This window comes from Chrysochloris asiatica, unplaced genomic scaffold, assembly GCF_000296735.1.
Source record: "Chrysochloris asiatica unplaced genomic scaffold, ChrAsi1.0 scaffold00192, whole genome shotgun sequence".
Classification (NCBI taxonomy): Eukaryota; Metazoa; Chordata; class Mammalia; order Afrosoricida; family Chrysochloridae; genus Chrysochloris; species Chrysochloris asiatica.
Window position 1 is genome coordinate 550,794 of NW_006408710.1, and position 20,097 is coordinate 570,890.

Below are 20,097 nucleotides of genomic sequence, written 5' to 3' on the forward strand. Positions count from 1 at the left end.
AACAAGCAAGTTGCTTGCCCAAGAGACATCAAGGCAAGTAGTCGGGTCCCCTCAGGGCAAACCTCCTTCCAAGACTAAGACTCAGTGGGAATACATGCTCTGATTGGTGACCACATTCGTCACCAATAAGGGGAAGTGAGGGAAAAACAGAAATGAAGCTGCAAGCTAAGCCCTACAATGTTCAATAGACTCCGGTGAACCCGGGTGGATATGTGGTTGGTCAGCAGTGTGTCAAGACCCGGGGACTCTTGGGCCCAGAGTCAGAGACATAGCCACAAAGGACTAGAGTGGAGAGTGAAGCGTCCAGCTGATAAGAAGACGGGGCTTATGCATACATAAGAACACCCACACTTGCAGATAATACCCACTTGACCTGGCTTCAATGACTGGATGATTAGAACTCAACTAGAAGAAAAAAGAAGAGGAAAAAAGAGTAATCTGATGCAATTGATGAATTTGACCTACACCTGTGGAGGCAGTATCTCAAAAGAGGGAACAAATCTTTACAGCAAGGATCATTCCCATCCCCCCTCCATACACAGAGTAGACAGGGATGGGCAACTTGGACATTGGCTACCCAAAATGGGGGCGGGGCTACAAAGGTAAGAAGTGACTGGCTTACAAGCTTTTATGAGGGAACCAAGATCCAGAGGGCATGGAGGAAGGTAGAATCTCCACTGAGTAGTATCCAATCTGTCTGGGCGGGGCTGACGAAAGGAGATGTGGAAAGGTCTCTTGTGATACAATAGTGAATAATTGTTACCAGGACTGACTGTGACGATTGGAAATATAAAGATAGATGCATTGTAGCAAAAGGAGGGGAGTGACTGACTTTGCAGTCTAGGAGTGGAGGTCGCTGGGACCATCAAGGGAGAAGAGCAGAGAGTAGGACCCTACCCAGAGAAGCGGTGACACCAGAGATGGAGGCAGGGACGATGATGTGGAGAGATGGAGCAGCTGGGGACTCTAGACCCAGAGAGGGAGAGGGGCTGTTTGCTGACAAACAGGGGACAGGCTTACAGGGTATACCCTTTGGTTGGCTGATGATGCATGGAAGGGATTGTAACCATGGCAATGAAACGATATACGATAGGATGAATGAAAGGCTAATGTTCTCCCATGTAAACTATCACATAATTCACAATAAAACATTTAAAAAAAATTTTTTTAAACTCCAGTCATAAGACTGTGAGCCAATATCTGTGAAATAGTCAGGTTAGTTTCAGGTCAGAGAGAACTATAAACATACAGCTACGTAAATGCAGACAGAGACTCAGTGCTATCAAGTCAGTTCCGTCTCATGGTGACCCTATCTAGGGTGTTCGAGGCTGTAAAGCCTCATCTTTCTCCACGGGACAGCTGGTGGGTTTGAACTGCTGACTTAGTGTTTGTATACAAACAAACACACAGAGATTGAGCAAGTGAGAGAGGGAGTGAGGTCCTCCGAGTTCAGAGTAATGGTGTGTGCATCTTGGACGTATATAAAAAATCCACAAGAAGGCTTCAAAAAGTTAGTGGGAAAATGGAAGAAAAAGATACTTGAAATTTTCATAAAGTTGCTAAAGTCCCCTAGTGTGCGTGTATGTGCGTGGAGAAGGACAGCAAAGCGGAGGGTCAAAGTGAAAAAAGAGGACGACCTCCAATAAGATGGGTCGGCAGCGTGGCTCCAATGGGCTCAAATGTTAACAATTGTGAGGCGGGTGCAGGACCGGGCGGTGTTTCGTTCCGTGGTGCATCTGGTTGCTATGAGTTGGAACTGACTCGATGGTACCTAGCAGCCCCCCCACTATGTATTTAGAGAGAGAGCACCCACCTATGATGAAGAGAATTCTCCCCTCATCTGTAATACAGTGACCAAGTGCTATCATTATTGCTCTACAAAGAAACAGATCTAAATATGGAAAAGCTTTACCTTTCCTGACGACTTGCATTTGGGAAAATATACTGAATTTCTCTTTGAAGACGGTCTATTTCTAGGTTTTCTATCCAGTCTTTCAACTTAATTTCCAAAAAGTAACCTTTTCCAAATTTGCTCTTTAGATGTTGAACTGTCCCAATACATCTGCAATAAGTTTTAAAAGGAAAGCTCAGATAGAAATTGGCAGTTTCAAAGAATGACTTCTCGCTTATATCGCTATGGGTTTTTAAAGGAATTTTTCAATTCTGGAATGATTTTCGAGTTACAGAAAGTTGGCAAAGAGAATATCCCAAATACCCAACAGACTCACTCAGCTGGTTGTCCTACTGTTACACGATCGTGGCACACTTACACAATTAAGAAAACAACACTGGCACACTGCTGGGCACTGAAGTCCAGGTTTGGATTGGACGTCACTGCTTTCCTGTCATGTCCTCTGTCTGCTCCGAGGGCCCACAGTGCACTCAGCTCTTGTGTGTCCTTCATCTTCCTCTGTGACAACAGCTGACTCCTCATTTGCTTACACCACTTTGGAGTGGTGAGGAATAGTCCCTCAGCTTGGATTACTGTGACATTTTCCACATAATTAGACTGGGGTGAAGGTCTCAGGGAGGATACCACAGAACTGAAAGCCCTTCTCATCCCACTGTACGTGATGAGTCACAGAGGCTATGAGACTGGCACAGAAGAGGAGTCACACTTTCCTGCACACTACTCTTTAGCAACAACTCTCTCAATCCAGTCCATGCTTGGAGTTCCGTGCAGAAGGCCCCCTCCTAGGTGGCGGTATGTCTTCTATACTACTGAGAATCCTTCTGTAAGAAAGAGCTGCTTCTTCACACCCACTTTCTCAGTAAATTTATTTTTATGTGAACGCATGTATTTGCGTTTTATATTTCCCATTATTTTTCAATAATATGTCTAACATAATACTTAAAATCACAAGTCAATCCTGAAAAGAACATTCCAAAGTGTTTTAACTGAAAGCCAATTCCAAATACAAAGTAGCCAGCCATATACTAGAAACTACTAACATAGTTCCCAAGTCATTCTATGGCAAACCTAGAGACTGATTCTGAAACTCACATAAGGAAACATTTTTTAAAAACATTGAAGTCAGTATGTATTCTGACTACTATTAAGTTTTTGAAATGATGGCATTCTAAAGCTAACCAATCACCTTCCCCAAAATGGCATGGTACGTAGACACCCACCTCAGCTGCCCCGACACCATAATAGCAACGCGGTCACAGACCGCTTCCGCCTCCTCCATGTAATGAGTGGTCAGAATAGCTGCTCGCTTTTTGTTTTTAAATGCAGTTCGAATTGCTCGCCTAAAAAATAAATAAAGAGAGGAGAGTATCTACATATTAATAATGTCTGGGTTTTTCAAAATCCAACTTCTTGGTTGATTTGGTAACTTAGAATTTATCAAATCTCAATTGCCATGACAATATCATCCTGACCAGCTGTCATTTTTATATTCTAATTTACATACTGTGATTTTTTAAAGTTTATCAAATGGAAAGAAATTTCATGATTTTAAATGTCTCTATAAGGGTTTTCTGCTTCCGCAAAGATTTCAAGCCTCTGAAACCCTACACAGGGTCACTATGAATCAGAACCAACTCGATGACACTTAACAACAGCAATATGGATTAAAAGTAAGTGCCTTCAAGTGCTCTTTGCATTCTGCACACAAGGCTATAAAGTACTTACTGATGAAGACCAAAGAATACCGATCAACACGAAGAAAACAAAAATCCTCACAAATGGACTATAATAAACTTAATCCTTCTCCATAATAAATGGAGAAAAGATTTAAGTTGTCAAGGATTCCACTGTACCTGGGCTCACAGTCAACACTATGAAAGCAGCAGTCAAGAACGCAAACAATTTATCGCACTGGGTAAATCTGCTATAAAAGGCTTCTTTAAGGCATTAAAAAGCAAAGATGTCACCCTGAGGATTAAGGTGCATCCAAGCCGTGGTATTTTTAGTTTTCCTTATATGCAGACAAAAGCTGGACAGTAATTAAGGAAGAAAGAAAAACGGAAGCCTTTTAATGATGCTGTTGGTGAGGGATACTGAATAATGTCATGGACTGTGAGAAAAATGAACAAATCTGCCTTGAAATATATACAGACAGACGCTCCTTAAAAGCAAAGATGAGGAGATTCGTTTCACATACTTTATACATATTGTCAGGAGGGACCAGTTCCTGGAGAAGGACATCATGTTTGATAAAGCAGAGGGTCAGTGAAAAAAACAGAAGACCCAAAACAAGATGGACTGACACTGTGGTGCCATCAATGGGCTCAAGCACAGTAACAACTGTGAGGACGGCGCAGGAACCGGTAGGGTTTTGTTCTGTTGTACACAGGGTCCCTGAGTCAGAACCAATGCAAGAGAATTAACAACATGGGCTCAAAGTATGCTAACCAAGAAATTATAAAACTTTTACTGTAACAAAAATAGTCGTATAATCATACAGTAAGGCTGACGGAAGCCTTAGCATTTATCAGAGCAAAGACTTACATGGAGGCCCAAAGAGTTGGTCAGCTATTTAGTGCTCTGAATTACCAGAAACCATTTCAGAGTAAATTCAAGAAAACATTGTTACGAGAAACATATGCTATTACAGGGTGTTGTTGGATGCCATCGAGTTGGTTCCTACTCATCGTGACCTTTTATACAATAGAACAAAAGGGAGCCTTCGGCCATCTTCACAATTGTTAGTTCTCTGTTTTAATAATTACCCACATAACTAGTTTGTTTCAGAATATATAAATATTAACACTTCTTATAAACCATGATAAATAAAATTTAAAGGAATCGCTACTATTTTATCATCTGTATAGAATTTTGAAGCAATGTATCTATACAGCTAATGAAACAATCCCTGTAATCTACATGTAATGTGTCCCAGACTCCTACAATGGCATACTCACCACATGTGCTGTTTGGCTTTAGGGTCCATACCTGTAGAAGGTTCATCTAGCAGGGTAACCTGGGGATTTCCGAGCATACTTAGAGCAAAACACAACTAGATGGAAAGAAAGTGGGGGAGAGAGGAGACACAGGTGAGGTTTCACAATAATTCTATCAAGATACTATCAGAGGAGAAAATACCCAAAGATATACATGCATAAAAGGGGAGAGTGGTTGGTCTTGCAATCCAGGAGCGGAGGACCCTGGGACCATCAAGGGAGAGGAGCACAGTGTGGGACCCTATTCAGAGAAGCAGCCACACCAGAGATGGAGGCAGAGATGACGACGTGGAGAGATGGAGCAGCTGGGGACTCTAGATCCAAGGAGGGAGAGAGGTTGTGTGCTGGCAGCCAGGGGGCAGACTTGCAGGGTATGCCCTTTGGTTGTGTGAATGACTGTATATTCCTGAGTGTTTTGGTGGTGGTTATGTGCCATGGAGTCGGTTCCGACTCACAGCGACCCTGCACAGGGTTTCCAAGGCTGTAAATCTTTACGGGAGCAGAAAGCCTCATCTTTGTTCCGCAGAACAGCTGGTAGTTTTGAACTGCTGACCTTGCAGTTAGCAGTCAATTCATAACCACTAAGCTACCAGAGCTCCTTGAGTGTTTTACCTCAAAAAACAAAAACAAAACAAAAAAACACAGAGGGAATAGAAGCAAATACTGTTGAATGATGATGCCTGGAGAGGATTGTAATCATTGCAATGAAACGAAATACGACAGGATGAGTGTAAGTAAAACTGATGTTCTCCCCGTGTAAACTACTACTCAACTCATAATAAAAACTTAAAGCAAACAAAAAAGACATGCATGCATTCCTTATTCAATGAGCATACCTTTCGCTTGATTCCTGCAGGTAGTTTCTTTATAGTCTTCTGAAGATGCTCTTTTAAATCAAGCACATTTGAAATTCTGTGAAATGGATAACGTGCAATGAGGATCCTACAGCACATAAATCGCTCCTGATCACTGATGTAGTTTTCTCTACGGTTATGCAGTGAAATCTTACCAAACTCGGGATGCTCCCACTTATATGATTTTAACAAATTAAAATCCCCAAAATACATGCTTCATTTGAAATTCAAATAAATGAGACACCTACAAGTACATTCATTCTGTAATTACAAACAGAAGTCAGCTGCCTTTTCTTTTTATAGCGATCATAATTTTGTAAAGACTGCATAAAAAGCATGTTGACCACTTCTTGTTGTGAAGTGCCGTTGAGTCGGTTCCGACCCATAGCGATCCTGTATAGGGTTTCCAAGGAGCAGCTGGTGAGCTTGAACTGCCAACCTTGCAGTTCAAACGGCTCTGAAGTCTGGCGCATTAACCCACAGCGCCACACCAGGACCAGAGTCAATGAAAATTAGGATCCCTGGAGACATTCAGTACGCATCTTTTACATGGCAATTGTAACACTTTGTAGAGACGTTTTTTTCACCTGCTGATGACTTCTTTCATATCATTTGCACTCATTCCCTTCACAGCTCCGTAAATCTCAAAATGCTCCTGCAGTGTACTGTCCGGCCAGAGTGGGTTCAACTGGGGACAGTACCCCAGGTACTTGGTGCAGTCATCGCCTTCGGTCGGCTCGGAAGTGTAGCCACCTAGAAAGATCTACAGAAACACAGAGCTCTTTGCAGTAGCTGATAGTATTCATTGACTTTTGTAAAGAAAATGATGAAGGGAGCATGTCAATTCCTTTCTGAGATCCAGTGTATGACCGAGTCAGACTTGTCTTTTTTTTAAGGAAGCAAATAGTTACATCAGAGTTCAATGACACTCCCAAAGGTGTGATCAGGAAGACAGGGGGAGGGAGAAGGGACGGAAAGCCACCACTTTAAACAGAAGGGGCGGGGCCTCACTGGGAGGTGATAATTAAATAGAAGGGGCGGGGCCTCACTGGGAGGTGGTATTTAAAAAGAAGGGGTGGGGCCTCACTGGGAGGTGATATTTAAATAGAAGGGGTGGGGCCTCACTGGAAGGTGGTATTTAAATCGATGGGGCGGGGCTTCACTGGGAGGTGATATTTAAATAATGGGCGGGGCCTCACTGGGAGGTGGTATTTAAAAAGAAGGGGTGGGGCCTCACTGGGAGGTGATATTTAAATAGAAGGGGCGGGGCCTTAATGGGAGGCGATACTTGAGCCAAGGAAATAAGTGAATTTAGTCACTGGTTTCTTCTGGAGGTTAGGTTAAGCCATGAGTGAAAATACCTAGAGCAAAGACCCACGCGAGTGTGCCTGGCATTCTCCAGGCAGGCACTGAGGCAGTATGGACGGCGGGAAGTAAGCAGGGGGAGAGAAGAGATGGGGTCGTCCATATCAGGTGAGGAGTGGTATGCTTAGAGTAAAGACTAATCGAGGGCAGGTCAAGGCTAGCTCTCCCAACTCCTTCTGAAGTAAAGACTGATCAAGGCCACAGTCAAGGCTAGCTCTCCTAACTCCTACAGTTGAGACAACTTTCCTATGGTTGACAGTTCACACACTGGAAGATTAAGCTAAACCTATTATCCTCGAGTTGAGGCTAACTCATAGTGACCCTCTCAGACAAGTAGAATGGCTCCACAGAATTTCCAAGGCTGAACAATCTTTATGGAAGCAGACGGCCACCTTTCTCCCAGAGCTGACCTTTCAGTCACTCAGCCACTGTAGCACCAGAACTCTTACATTACCCACACATGCAATAATTATAAAACCAAAAATACTGGATGTGTCCATATGTGAGTGTGGTGGTGTTGTTGTTAAGTGCCATTGAGAAGGTTCTGAGTCACAGCGACCACTATAGGGTTCCCAAGGAGTAACTGGTGAGCTTGAACCGCTGACCTTGTGGTTCAAACCGACTTTGCAGTCCAGCACATTAACCCACAGCACCACACCAGGACTCCATGTAAGTGTATGCATGTGTGTGTATATGAAAATTTTACTGTGTATATTATTTCCACAGATAACCAAAAAGATTATACCTTGAACAGCTTATACTAAAAAAATTAATACTCAAAGCAGATATAACATTTGAGCAACAGAATTCGAACTAAGCATTAGGAAATTTGTTTTAATAAAATTAATTTAGTAAACTATGTAAACTGCACTGAGTATATTTCACATCATTGCATAACGTACCTGGCCTGAACTTGGTTCAATGTCACCAACCAGAATGTTAATAATTGTGCTTTTGCCTGCACCATTTGGGCCCAAGAGTCCCAGGATCTCACCTAAAAGAGTTACAAGAAAAAAATCATCATACATAAGTCAAACTGAAAATGGAAATTACTGTTCTGAGAAAGGGATTTAAGAAAAACTAAGTAAATACCAGCCTTTTTTCACACAGAAAGAGACATATTTAGTTGCCACTTTCTTTATTTTTCTTGTAAGAAAGTCTTTCTTGTCGTCATATTCTTTATGCAAATTGCAGACCATAATAGCTGGTTTCTAGTAAGAAGGGAAACAGGATGTAAAAAGAATCATAAGTCCTCTACTTAACATGAAATGACAGGCTGTACATAGCTCACACCCCTATCTTAAGAATTCTATTAGCTATAGGCAATATTGCACAAATCAGTATCTATGGCTGCAATGATGGCTTTCCAAAACTAAGAAGACAAAAATATTGTTTCAATGAAACAAGATGTTACTGCTACGTAAATGAATCATGTGAGAGAACAATACTCATATTCCGATTAATGCCTACATTGGCTCGGCCACAAAGGCTCCATTACCTCCTCACAGCACGGGCAGGTCATCAGTTCCCTGACCTTCAGTCTTTCAGCTTTGACATCTTCATCTTCGTCTTCATTGTTTGGTGGCTCTGGAGACTTTCTATTTTTGGGCTTTGTTGAGAAGGTCCTAAATATATGTCAATTTTCAAATAATTAAAATACTGAGAAGCTCAGGCGTCACATAGAAAAAAGACTTAAAAAAACAAATATCAACCCAAGTTCTGTGGTTACCTCTGAAAGGTGAAATTACAAGTGATGCTTTTAGTTTACTGATAATTGTTTCTCAGTGAATATTTGCATCATAAATTGATGAACAGATTATCTAAATTCGTAAAATGTGGCAGAAAATCCACACAAAGAATGAACATGACTTGGGAATAACAAAAAACTGAAATACCGCTATATGCTACAACACGGAGGCAGCGTTAAAACATGCTAGACCACCGCTCATCTGTCATTTGTTGTACTAGCTTGTATGTTGCAGTATTGCTGCAGGTATTTTAATTACCAGCAGGGTCACCCATGGTGGACAGGCTGCACCAGAGCTTCCAGACGAAGACAGACTAGGAAGAAGGCGAGGCAGATTACGTCTGAATGGTAACTGCTGTGTGGTTGTTAAGTGCCATCGAGTTGGTCTTGACTTATAGTGACCCTGTATAGGGATTTGGAGGAGCAGCTGGAGGGTTTGAACCACCAACTTTGCCATTAGCAGTCCAGGGCTTATCCTACAGCACCACAGCAGGCGTCTGAATGGTTAGCCACTGCAAACCTTGTGAATAGCAGTAGAACGTAGTTAAGACATAGTACCAGAAGATAAAAACACTAAGAAGAGCAGCAGTCAGATACAGTGCCAGAAGATGCGTGGCTCAGACAGGAAAGCACTCAAAATATGACTGGACAAGAGCGGCCTCCTCAAAGTGGACTTGACCACCATAATGGGAATGGGAGAAAGTTTGGGGGAATTTCATTTGCTGATGAGTCACAGCTAAAAATAAGAAGAAATAGTTGCAAACATCAATTAATAACTGGAAAAGGATGACTCTTGGAAATTTTGGAAATTGTCAAAAGTGAAATGGAATGCATAAAGATTGATATCCTAGGCCATTGTGAATCAGAAAATCATAAGGTTTACAATGTCGAGAATGAAAAATTGAAGAGGAATGGTGTGGTAGTCATAGTCAAAAAACAACATTTCAAGAGCTATTGTAAAGCACAATGTTGTCTGTGTAGGAAAATATTCATAGGCCTACAAAGAAGATCAGTTAATAGCGCTATTATTCAAATTTATGTAACAATCATTAAAGTCAATGATGACATTGAAGAACTTTACCAACTTCTTCAGTGTGAAATTAATCAAATATGCATTGATAATTACTGGTGACTGAAAAGTGAAGGCTAGGAACAAAGAAAAGATCAGCAGTTGGAAATAATAGAGATGATGCTGGAGATCACATGATAGAATTCATTGCAAATACCTTTTTTAAACAATATAAAAGGTGACTACATACATGGACTCGCCAGATGGAATACATGGAAATAAAACTGATTCCATCTGTGGGAAGAGACAGTAGAAAAGCTCGATATAATCTACCAAAACAAGACCAGCAGCAGACTGGAACAACACGTCAATTGTTCATATGCAAGTTCAGGCTACAGATGAATTAAGCTAAAAAAAAGTCTACTGAAGTCAAAATATGACCTTGAATAGATCTCATCTGAATTTAGAGACCAATACAACAACAAATTTGATACACTAGATACTAATGATCAGAGAGTTGTGAGATGACATCAAGAAAGCAAAAAGTCATTATAGGAAAGGAAGAAAAGACCAAAATGAACGTCAGAAGAGAGTCTTAAACCTGTGTTACACATATGATACAGCCTTGTTTGCTGAAAGCCAAGAGGACTTAAAATGCTTACTGAGGAAGATCAAAGACTACAGCTTTCAAAATGGATTGCACCTCAATGTAAAGGAAACAAAAATCTGCACAACTGGACCAGTAAACAACATCATGGTAAATGGAGGAAAGACTGAAGCTATCAAAGACTCCATTTTACTTGGATCCACAATCAACACACATGGAAGCAGCAGTCAAGAAATCAAACGACATATTGCATTGGGGCAAATGTGCTGCACAAGACCTTTTTAAAGTGTTGAAGAGCAAAGATGTCAGCTTGAAGACTAACTAAGGTGCGCCTGACTCAAGCCATGATATTTTCAATCATTTCATATGCATGTGAAACTTGGACAATGAATAAGGAAGACTGGAAGCAATATCAATATATTTGAATTATGGTGTCGGAGAAGAATATTAAAAGTACCATAGCTTCCAGAACAAACAAATGTGTCTTGGAAGAAGTACAGCCACAATGTTCCTTAGAAGCCAGGAAGACAAGACTTTGTCTCTCATACTTTGGACATGTTATCAGAAGGTACCCGTCCCTAGAGAACAACATTATGCTTGGTAAGGTGGATGGCCAGCAAAAAAAGAGGAAGCCCCTCCAATGAGATGGCTTGACACATTAGCAGAAGCAATGGGCTCAAACACAGCAACAATTGTGAGGATGGCACAGAGCAGGGCAATGACTATGCTGTTATTGTTAGGGCCTGACTCCACAGTGAGAGAAGCTAGGCGAAAATAGACTCCATATTGTCTGACACCATTGATATGAAATGTCTAGAATACGTAAACCTACAGAGCCCACAAGCAGATTAGTGGCCCCGGGGGTTGGGAAAGCGACTCCTAATAGATGAGAAGCTTCTTTTAGGGTCAACAGAAAGGTCTAAATTATATTAGGATGATGGCCGCAGAGTTCTGTAAATAAACTAGAAAATGTTGAAATTGAAAAAAAATTACACTGACCTGAAAAAGGGATCCTTTCTTATGGACCTGCCTCCATACTTTCGCTCATAGTATTGTAAGAGGAAAATCCACAGTACACACTGCAAGTACGGCTGAAACAAGAATACAGAACAGCTTAGGGTCCGGCTGGGGGTTTGTCATTTTATTCTCCTATGTCAAGAGGACCAAGACCATACCCATCTGGTTCCTTGCCATCACCAAAAAAATTAGCAGCAATTTTTTATTCAAACTAAGTTATTATTGAGCCCTGGTGTGGTGCTGTAGGATAAGCACTGGACTGGTAACCACAAGGTTGGCAGCTCAAACCACCAGCTGGCTCACAGAAACCTTATACAGAGTGGCTATGAGTCAGAACCGATTTGATGGCACACAACAATAAGAAGTTATTCTTTTTAGTAAAAGAGTCCTTGACATAGTTTTCTGCCACTGTAAAGTACAGTTGCTGTCAGTTTCATAAAATGTATGAAAAAAATTAAAAGCTTTGGTTTTGCTTATTAGGATGCCAGATCTTCAAGTGAACACCTTCAGTAAATTATAGGTTGTTGTTGTTGTTGTTGTTAAGTGCCGTTGAGTCCATTCTGACTAATAGCGACCCTGTATTGGGTTTCTGAGGAGTGGGTTTGAACCAACTACTTGGCAGCTTAGCAGTCCAGTGCTTATCCTATAGTGCCACACCAGTACTCCCATGAAAGGTATTAACCACTAAAAGGCAGTCTGTTCAGCTAGCATCAACTTTAACACTTGACTTTCTATGTAATCTTAGTTTTTTATGCAACAGAACAGAACCTTAAAAGATAGTTAGAACCATATAATCAAGCAATTCCTAAGGGAACATCTGAACACACACACACACACAAAACTCCACCTTTTATTTTTATTTCTTACCGATACAGCAGCCACCAAAAGTCTATCCCATGAATTATAAATGTCATCATTTTTTTGGTTATTCTTCCAAGAAATCTAAGACAAAAAATTTTAGAATATTTACATGTTACAACCTAGAGAAACAAATATAGTAAAATAAAAAATAAAAAATACATTTTGTTCCACAAAAATGTATTGTTTATATAAAAAAAAAAAAATAGCCATCAAGATCAGTAGCTATGTTTTGTACTTAGATTAAAATAATCTTCCTTGCCCCAATAATTCCCATCAGGGTAGATATAAATTCAACATAGTAAACTGAAGCAATAAAGAAAAGGGCAAGAAGGTTAGTGAGTGGGATTCTCCAGCAATTTTCCTAATTCAAGAAGTCATCACTAATCACATGGAAAATAGTTCCAAGTATCTTAGTGGAAAACAACTCAGCTGCTCTTCCTTTTTTCTTGGAAACACTCTGTTATGTTTCCTTTACTCGCATCTCTTTTATAGTGCACTGTGCTATGTTGTCCTTGAAAAATTCCACCCAAGTAAAAACTGTATTGCTACAAATGGAAGCTGACTCAACAGCACCCAAGAACAATGACAATGAATTCAGTTTTGGCATCAGAGTACATGCAACAGACATAATCCTTCTCCTTTGAGAATTAATAGTGTAAAGATGTGTTTGTAAAGATCCCAAGGTAATTTTCAAGTGTAGTAATCATATCTAAATCAGGTTGTCGTTGTTGTTAAGTGCCATTGAGTCGGTTCTGACTCACAGCAACCCCATATGGGGTTTCCAAGGAGTGAGTGATGAGTTTGAACAACCACCCTTGTGGTTTGCAGTCCAATGCTTATCCTATAGTGCCACACAAGTAATTTGATGATTTCAACTTGTTTCAGTACAAGAGCAAGAAAAATCTCAAAGATACTTTTAAAATATTAAAATACCTACCTTTATAAAAGAAATCAGGCAACCTAGAAGTGGATAGATTGGAATGACGATGCAAAAAGTATAATGAAGAATAGTTGAAGCCAAGTAACCCATAAGGAAAGCTATTTCGGTGATTACAATGCAAACCAAGGCTGTCTAAAGAAGAAAAAGAAGAAAAAAAAAAAGATGAAAAAGACTTCAGAAATTTCATCAAACTTACTACAGACTTGGACCCTAGGTTTTAATTATCTTGTCAACCTGCTAATAAAGCAGGGAACCAAACGTGACATTTAGCTAGATGTGTCAGTTGGCTGGTATCAGTTGTTTATAACTAGCTAGTATCCCGCAAGGAGTCCTGGTGGGGTAATGGGTAAGTGTCGGGCTGCTAACCAAAAGGTTGGTGGTACGAGTCCACCAGTTCCACGGGAGAAAAGACTCAGCGATCTGTTCCCTTGAAGAACGCTGTTGTGTACCATCAAGTCAAATTCAACTCACAGGGACCCTGTAAGGACAAAGTCAACTGGCCCATTGAGATTAGCATCCAGTTAACCCTATGGGGCAGTTCTACTGTCATACAGGGGCCCTATGAGTCAGAATCTAGTAGACAACACAAACAAAACCAGCGTATTTGCCACACTAGTTGTTAAATACTTTTAATATTACCCCTTCATAGAACGGATGATAAAAAGATAAGCATATAAGCAATGCTAACAGTTGTCTATCTGAATTCTGCGTTTATAAAACACATACGATATTGAATTGACTCATGAAAGAGTTAATGACTTTCAACTAAACTCCTAGGAATAGTTGAACTAATATAAAATGTGACTTACCACAGAATAGATAAATGACCAAAATTCCTTGGTATTTAAGATTTTCTTAAAGGTGAAAGACGCAATATAGGTAAACAGAATAACGGATGGAACATAAGCTATCAGGCAAAAGATCTGTAAAACAAAAATGTATACGTTTCATGTAAAAATATGACCAGAATACACTACATTCACAGGAAAATATTCAGTGATAATTATTCTTCAAATTTAATTGCTCAACAAATCATTCCCAAGGCAGAAATCGTGACTATCTGAGAACCTACTTCCATTTCTCTTATATCAATAAAAACTATGCTTCTGATGTATTGTTAATACAACCTTGAATAAGCGGTTTAAAGTGAACACTTATTTGTAGTTCTTCTTATGTAAGCAAGTAAATTGTTCTTATAGTATTACAGAAAGCAGGTATCCTATGTTGGTTACAGATTTCTCTGTCTTAATCAACTTTTAGCTACCAAAGAACCAAGTCCACCACCTCTGAGTCAACTGTAACTCACTCATGGCGACCTTATTTAGGGTTCTGGGACTGTAAATCTTCATGGGAGAAGACAGCTTCATCTTTCTCCTTCGGAGCTGCTGGTGAGTTTGAACTGCTGACCTTATGGCTAACAGCCCAACAACACCTAGCCCACACCACCACCAGGGTTCCTTTTTTAAAGTTACAGCATTTAGTATATTTTATAAAGTTATAAGAAAAAGATTCAGTAATCTGTAAGGCCGAAATTAATAATATAAAGTCATTATATCTCTTGCAAAAATTGCTACGTTGACTTTCCGTAACCCCAACCTGACCTAGCTTTGTTTACTACTTGTCCTAACAAAAATCAGTCATCTGCGAGGTTCTGTTATAAGTCACTTACATCCCTGGAAAAGGAGGTCGTGCTTGGTAAAATGGAGGGCTGGTGAAAAAGAGGAAGACCCTCAACGGGATGGACTAACACTGTGGCTGCAACAAAGAGTTCAAATCTGACAACCATGAGGATGTGAGGACCCCGCAGGCTTTCGTTCTGCTTACGTGGGGTCACCGGGAGTCGAAACCGACATATGTGCACATGGCATTTCAAGACATATTTTAAATTATGGAGTTAAAGGTTTTCTTCTTTTATTACATTATTCTCTGCCATAAGAACTGTTTAAGTGTTCCTGATGACACACAGGAAAGACCACCTCAGTGTCAAGGAATTCTTAACAATGGTATATTTTTATATGTTATAAAAATAAATTGCTGTTTTAGAAAATCACTTAAGAGTAACATAAGTGGCTGATAAGGATAATATCCATTAATTAACTAGACACTGCTTCGAGTCTTTTTAAAAAATTAATATTCAAATTACTCAGCTAACCAGCTGTCATGCTTATAAATAAAGGTTTTTTTGTTTTGTTTTGTTTTTTCACTACTAGCATGAGTACTCTGATGTCAGCTTACCACAGACAGGAACTTCACAGCATAAAAATATAGTCCATAATGGAATGCAAATAAGCTTCCCAGCATCAAAGTAAGGACAATAAAAAAGAAGGGGATGTCAACGATAGCTTGTCCAATCCAATATGCCGATGGAAAAAGGCCAGAAAGTTTAAGCTGCGTGTACGCTCTGATCTGAAAAAACAGAAAAAGGAACAAAAAATATCCTTTTGAACATTTTACAAGCAAAAGCAACCTCCAGAAAATTATTTGAGAGACAATTTTACATCAACCAAACAAAAAAGGTCTCGTTTTGATTCTGCCTGTAATACACTTACACATCACAGTTCAAACACATTCCACATTCCATGTAATTTGACCTTTACTTGGGCTCATGATTTCTGAGCTATAATAGTTTCAACAACTCTTTACCGATCAGTATAAGGCCATGCTGCTAAGAAACAGGGAGCAAAAATAAAGCTAAGGGTTTCATGAGTATGAGGGCTGTGCAAACAGTAACCCTAAAATGAGGTTACCAAGAAGAAATGTTTTAAATGGGAAAAGGATTCTAAATTTTTATAATTAACCTTTCCTGAGAACACTAGTAGATGCCAAGCACATGGTATTGTTGTTGTTGTTGTTATGTGCCATGGGGTCGGCTCCGACTCACAGCAACCCTGTATAGGTTTTCCGAGGCTGTAAATCTTTATGGGAGCAGACAGCCTCCTCTTTCTCCCACGAAACAGCTGGTAGTGACCTTGAGGTTAGCAGCCCAACTGGTAACCACCATGCTACCAGAGCTCCTTAATACTCAAGATTGCTGTTGTTGTGAAGTGCCATCGAGTTGGTTCCAACCCACAGCGACCCCGTATACGGTTTCCAAGGAGCAGCTGCTGAACTTAAACTGCTGACCTTGCAGTTCAAACAGCTTTGCAGTCTGGCACATTAACCCACAGTGCCACACCAGGACTCCAATACTCAAGGTAGGCATACTTTATTTAATAAGAGAGGCTATTTTTTTATTCAAAGAAGAGTTCAGGGAATGCCAAGCATATACTGGATTTAAATAGGGCTTTTAGCTGAAATACGAAACTAGGAACTCCTGGTGCATTTGAAAGCATTTTATACACTCTTGTGTTGTACAATATAAGCTGTTATTATGACCTCAGGGAAACTGACAGTAAACATAAATGATCTTGTTATTGTGGTTGCTAAGTGTTGTTGAGCCAGTTCCAACACACAGTGACCCTGTATAGGCCTTCTGAAACTTGCAAATCTTCACGGAAGAAGAAAGCCTCAGGTTCTCCTGTTGGAGCAGCTGGTGGGCTTGAACGTTAGACCTTGTGTTTAGAGTCCAGTGTTTATCCTACAGAGCCCCAGCAGTACCCTCCATGATCTTGGTTTTCCTAAATAATGTAGGCTCGTATTATTTGAAACTTTAAAGGATCTATTTTAAATATCTAACTCAGCTAGTTTTCGAAGATAGGATAAACTTTCATCTGTAAAATATCCATCCCTAGTAATATTTTGGAGTCCTGGTGTGGCAGTGTAGGGTAACCACTGGACTGCTCATCAGTAAGTTGGTGGTTCAAACTCAGCTGCCACTCCTCAGAAACCCTCTATAGGGTCACTATGAGTCAGAACCGACTCGACAGCACTCAACCGCCACCACCACGGAATACACAGCCACCCAACAATCCAGCACTTCTATATTCTCTTGGGCGTTGATTCTAGAATAGTGAAAATTTTATGTTCATACAAAAATCTGTACATGAATATTCATAACAATTTATTCATGACAGTAAATTACTGGATACATCCCAGATGTCTTTCAAAGGATGAACTGTTTAACAAACTGTGATTCATCCATGTCATGGGACTACAGAGCAATAAAGGGGAACGGACTGGTCAGGGTTCAATTCTATAATATGTTAAAACCAAAACTTCTACAACTTAACCAAAATTACCAAACAACCCAATCAAAAAATGGGTGAAGAACTTGAATAAACATTTCACCAAAGAGGATCTACAAATGGCCAAAATGTACGCCAAAAGATGCTCAACCTTATTAGCCATTGTTGCGGTATTGTGCCATTGAGTTAGTTCTGCTTCATAGCAACCCTGTACAAAGTTTCCAAGGAGCAGCTGGTGGATTTGAACCACCAATCTTCCAGTTAGCAGTCCAGTGCTTATCTTACAGCACCACATCAGGACTTCTATTAGTTCTTGTGGTTGTTGTTGAGTGCTGTTGAGTCGGTTCCAACTCACAACGACCCTGTCCAGGGTTTCTGAAAAGCAGCTGGTGGGTGTGAACCGCTGAATAGGCAGTACAGTGCTTATTTTACTGCACCACGTCAGGAGATGCAAATCATGATCACAATAAGCTACCACTTTCTGGTTACAATAAGGGAAAAAGAGGAAACTAGGAAGTGTCAGTTAAGGTAGAAGAAATTGGAGCCCTCACCCAGTGTGGGGGAAAATACAAAACACTGCTGCAGAAAAGCATGACCTTCCTCAAAAAGTCAAACAGAGATCATTCAAGGATAAGGCAAAGAATACTGCTGCAAATTCACAGCCACCTTTATTAAATAAAAATAACAAAACATAGTCATTGTTTCTCAATATATCCTCTCATCTAGGTCTATCTACTTCTGAAGGAAGTATTTCCATCTCTCTTAGCCTCCCACAAAGAATTCTGCTCTCTTCAACTCACATAGTGTCAAAACAACAGTACTGGCATCTTGAAAGAACTCAAATCGTGTTCCTTTTAAACGTTCTTTGAGTTCGGGAAACCAAAAGGAAGTCTGAAGGGGCAAGACCAAGGTTGTAGGTCAATGGAGTAAAGTTTCCCATCGAAAGTCTCATAGGACAGGTAGAGGGTAGACACAAATTAACACAAAATCATGGGGAAGGTCATATACACGAGGGAGATTAGCACAGGAAAGATTAACGTAGTAGAAGACACAAGAGTTGCAATGAATAGAGGGAAATACTGTTAACTGGCGGTACATGGAAAGATTGCAATCATTGTAATGACATGAAGTGTACGATTTTTTGAATGTGGGACTGAAGATCTGTAAATGTTCACTCAATTCACACTAAAAAGTCTTAAAAAAAGAAAGTCTCATAGGACAGCCCTGGTTACCACTGGAAGATGAGCAAGTGTATTGCTGTGATGGGAAAAATTTCTTGGCACAAATGTCTTGGTCTTTTTATAAGTAATACAGTTTTAAATTCCCTTAAAACATCTTTCTAATAAGATCCATGATTGCCCCGTGCCCAAGAAAATCTACCAAGATGATCCCTGTGGGATCCCAGAAATCAGTTTTCATGCTTTCTAAGCCAAGCTGCCTTGAATTTAATTAGCCTAGCAGATTCTCTTGGAAGTCCCTGTTTGGATTAGACCTTTGATTTGAAGATACCTTAACAATAATGAAAAGTACTAAAACCTAAAAAACAAAAACAAAACCATTGTCATCGAGTCAATTCCAATTCATAGCCACCCTGTATAGTAGGGTTTCCAACTCTCTGACTGAAGTAACTACGTCAGTATCTTGGTTGTGACATTATACTACAGTTTTACAAGATCCTATCATTGGAGAAATGGGGTAAAGAGCACACAGGATTCTCTGTATTATTTTATACAGAATGTGAATCTAACACTTTTAAGAAAAAAGCTAAAATGCAGTTAGTTGTCCATTAAATTTTAGCTTTGATTGCTAGGGCTACAGAACATTTTACTTTTCTGTATTTGTAAAATGAATATGTATATTTGTAATACAGAAAACATGACATGTACTTTTTACTTTTGAGGCTCCTGTATTACTTTTGTACTACGCAAACTTATTAAAGACGCTATTAGATAGCTATCTGCTGAGAATGTTAAGCTCATTCTTTATCATACTGTATGGTGGTGGTGGTATGGCATGGAGTCAGTTCCGATTCACAGCGACCCTGTTTCCGAGGCTGTCAATCTTTACGGGAGCAGAAAGCCTCATCTTTCTCCTGCAGAACAGCTGGTAGTTTCAAACTGAGGACTTTGAGGTTAACAGTCAGACTCATAACCACTACGCTGCCAGAGCTCCTTATTATACTGTTTAAATCAGTTGAAAGAAATATTCTTCTATTGAACTTAGATCAGTCATGTAGACAATGAGAAGTCTAATGATAAATATGAGGATAAGTCCCAAAGTACTGCTATTAGGGTTCCAGTTCATACATGTATAGGTTTATTTCAAACAAAACCTATTTCAACATGTGCCTGTGATTAGTAGATGACTCAAAACAAGTTCTCTCAGAAATACACGTGTCTTAATCTCACTAAGACACCCTCAAAAAGAAAAGTGGGGGATACTTTTTGTGCCATGGGGGAAAAAATGTCAGAGCTAAAATGCAATTTTTAATGAAATTTAAGTGGACATCCTCCCAAATCACTGAAACTTTACAAGTCTATGGGAATGCTGCTCTACATACAGCAATAATTTTTAGCTAGATCAAGCATTTTAAAGGTTAGGGAGACCTCGAAAATAAGCCAAGAGACGGAAGAACCTTTAACCTCACTGAACACAGAAACTGCTG

At 40.0% G+C, this 20,097-nt stretch overlaps 1 protein-coding gene across 1 annotated transcript in view; it reads right to left on the reverse strand.

Annotated features, from left to right (window-relative positions):
• ABCA5 (ATP-binding cassette, sub-family A (ABC1), member 5) overlaps positions 1-20,097 on the reverse strand; it is a 96,174-nt gene that overhangs the window by 4,221 nt on the left and 71,856 nt on the right. Inside the window, exons 23-35 of the mRNA XM_006872293.1 lie at positions 15,544-15,714; positions 14,118-14,231; positions 13,306-13,440; positions 12,375-12,449; positions 11,490-11,581; positions 8,626-8,752; positions 8,224-8,338; positions 8,030-8,121; positions 6,350-6,525; positions 5,745-5,820; positions 4,870-4,964; positions 3,133-3,252; positions 1,913-2,062 (exon numbers count right to left, since the gene is read on the reverse strand). Of these exons, the coding sequence (XP_006872355.1) occupies positions 1,913-2,062; positions 3,133-3,252; positions 4,870-4,964; positions 5,745-5,820; positions 6,350-6,525; positions 8,030-8,121; positions 8,224-8,338; positions 8,626-8,752; positions 11,490-11,581; positions 12,375-12,449; positions 13,306-13,440; positions 14,118-14,231; positions 15,544-15,714 (1,538 nt within the window). The remainder of the gene's footprint in view (positions 1-1,912; positions 2,063-3,132; positions 3,253-4,869; positions 4,965-5,744; positions 5,821-6,349; positions 6,526-8,029; positions 8,122-8,223; positions 8,339-8,625; positions 8,753-11,489; positions 11,582-12,374; positions 12,450-13,305; positions 13,441-14,117; positions 14,232-15,543; positions 15,715-20,097) is intronic.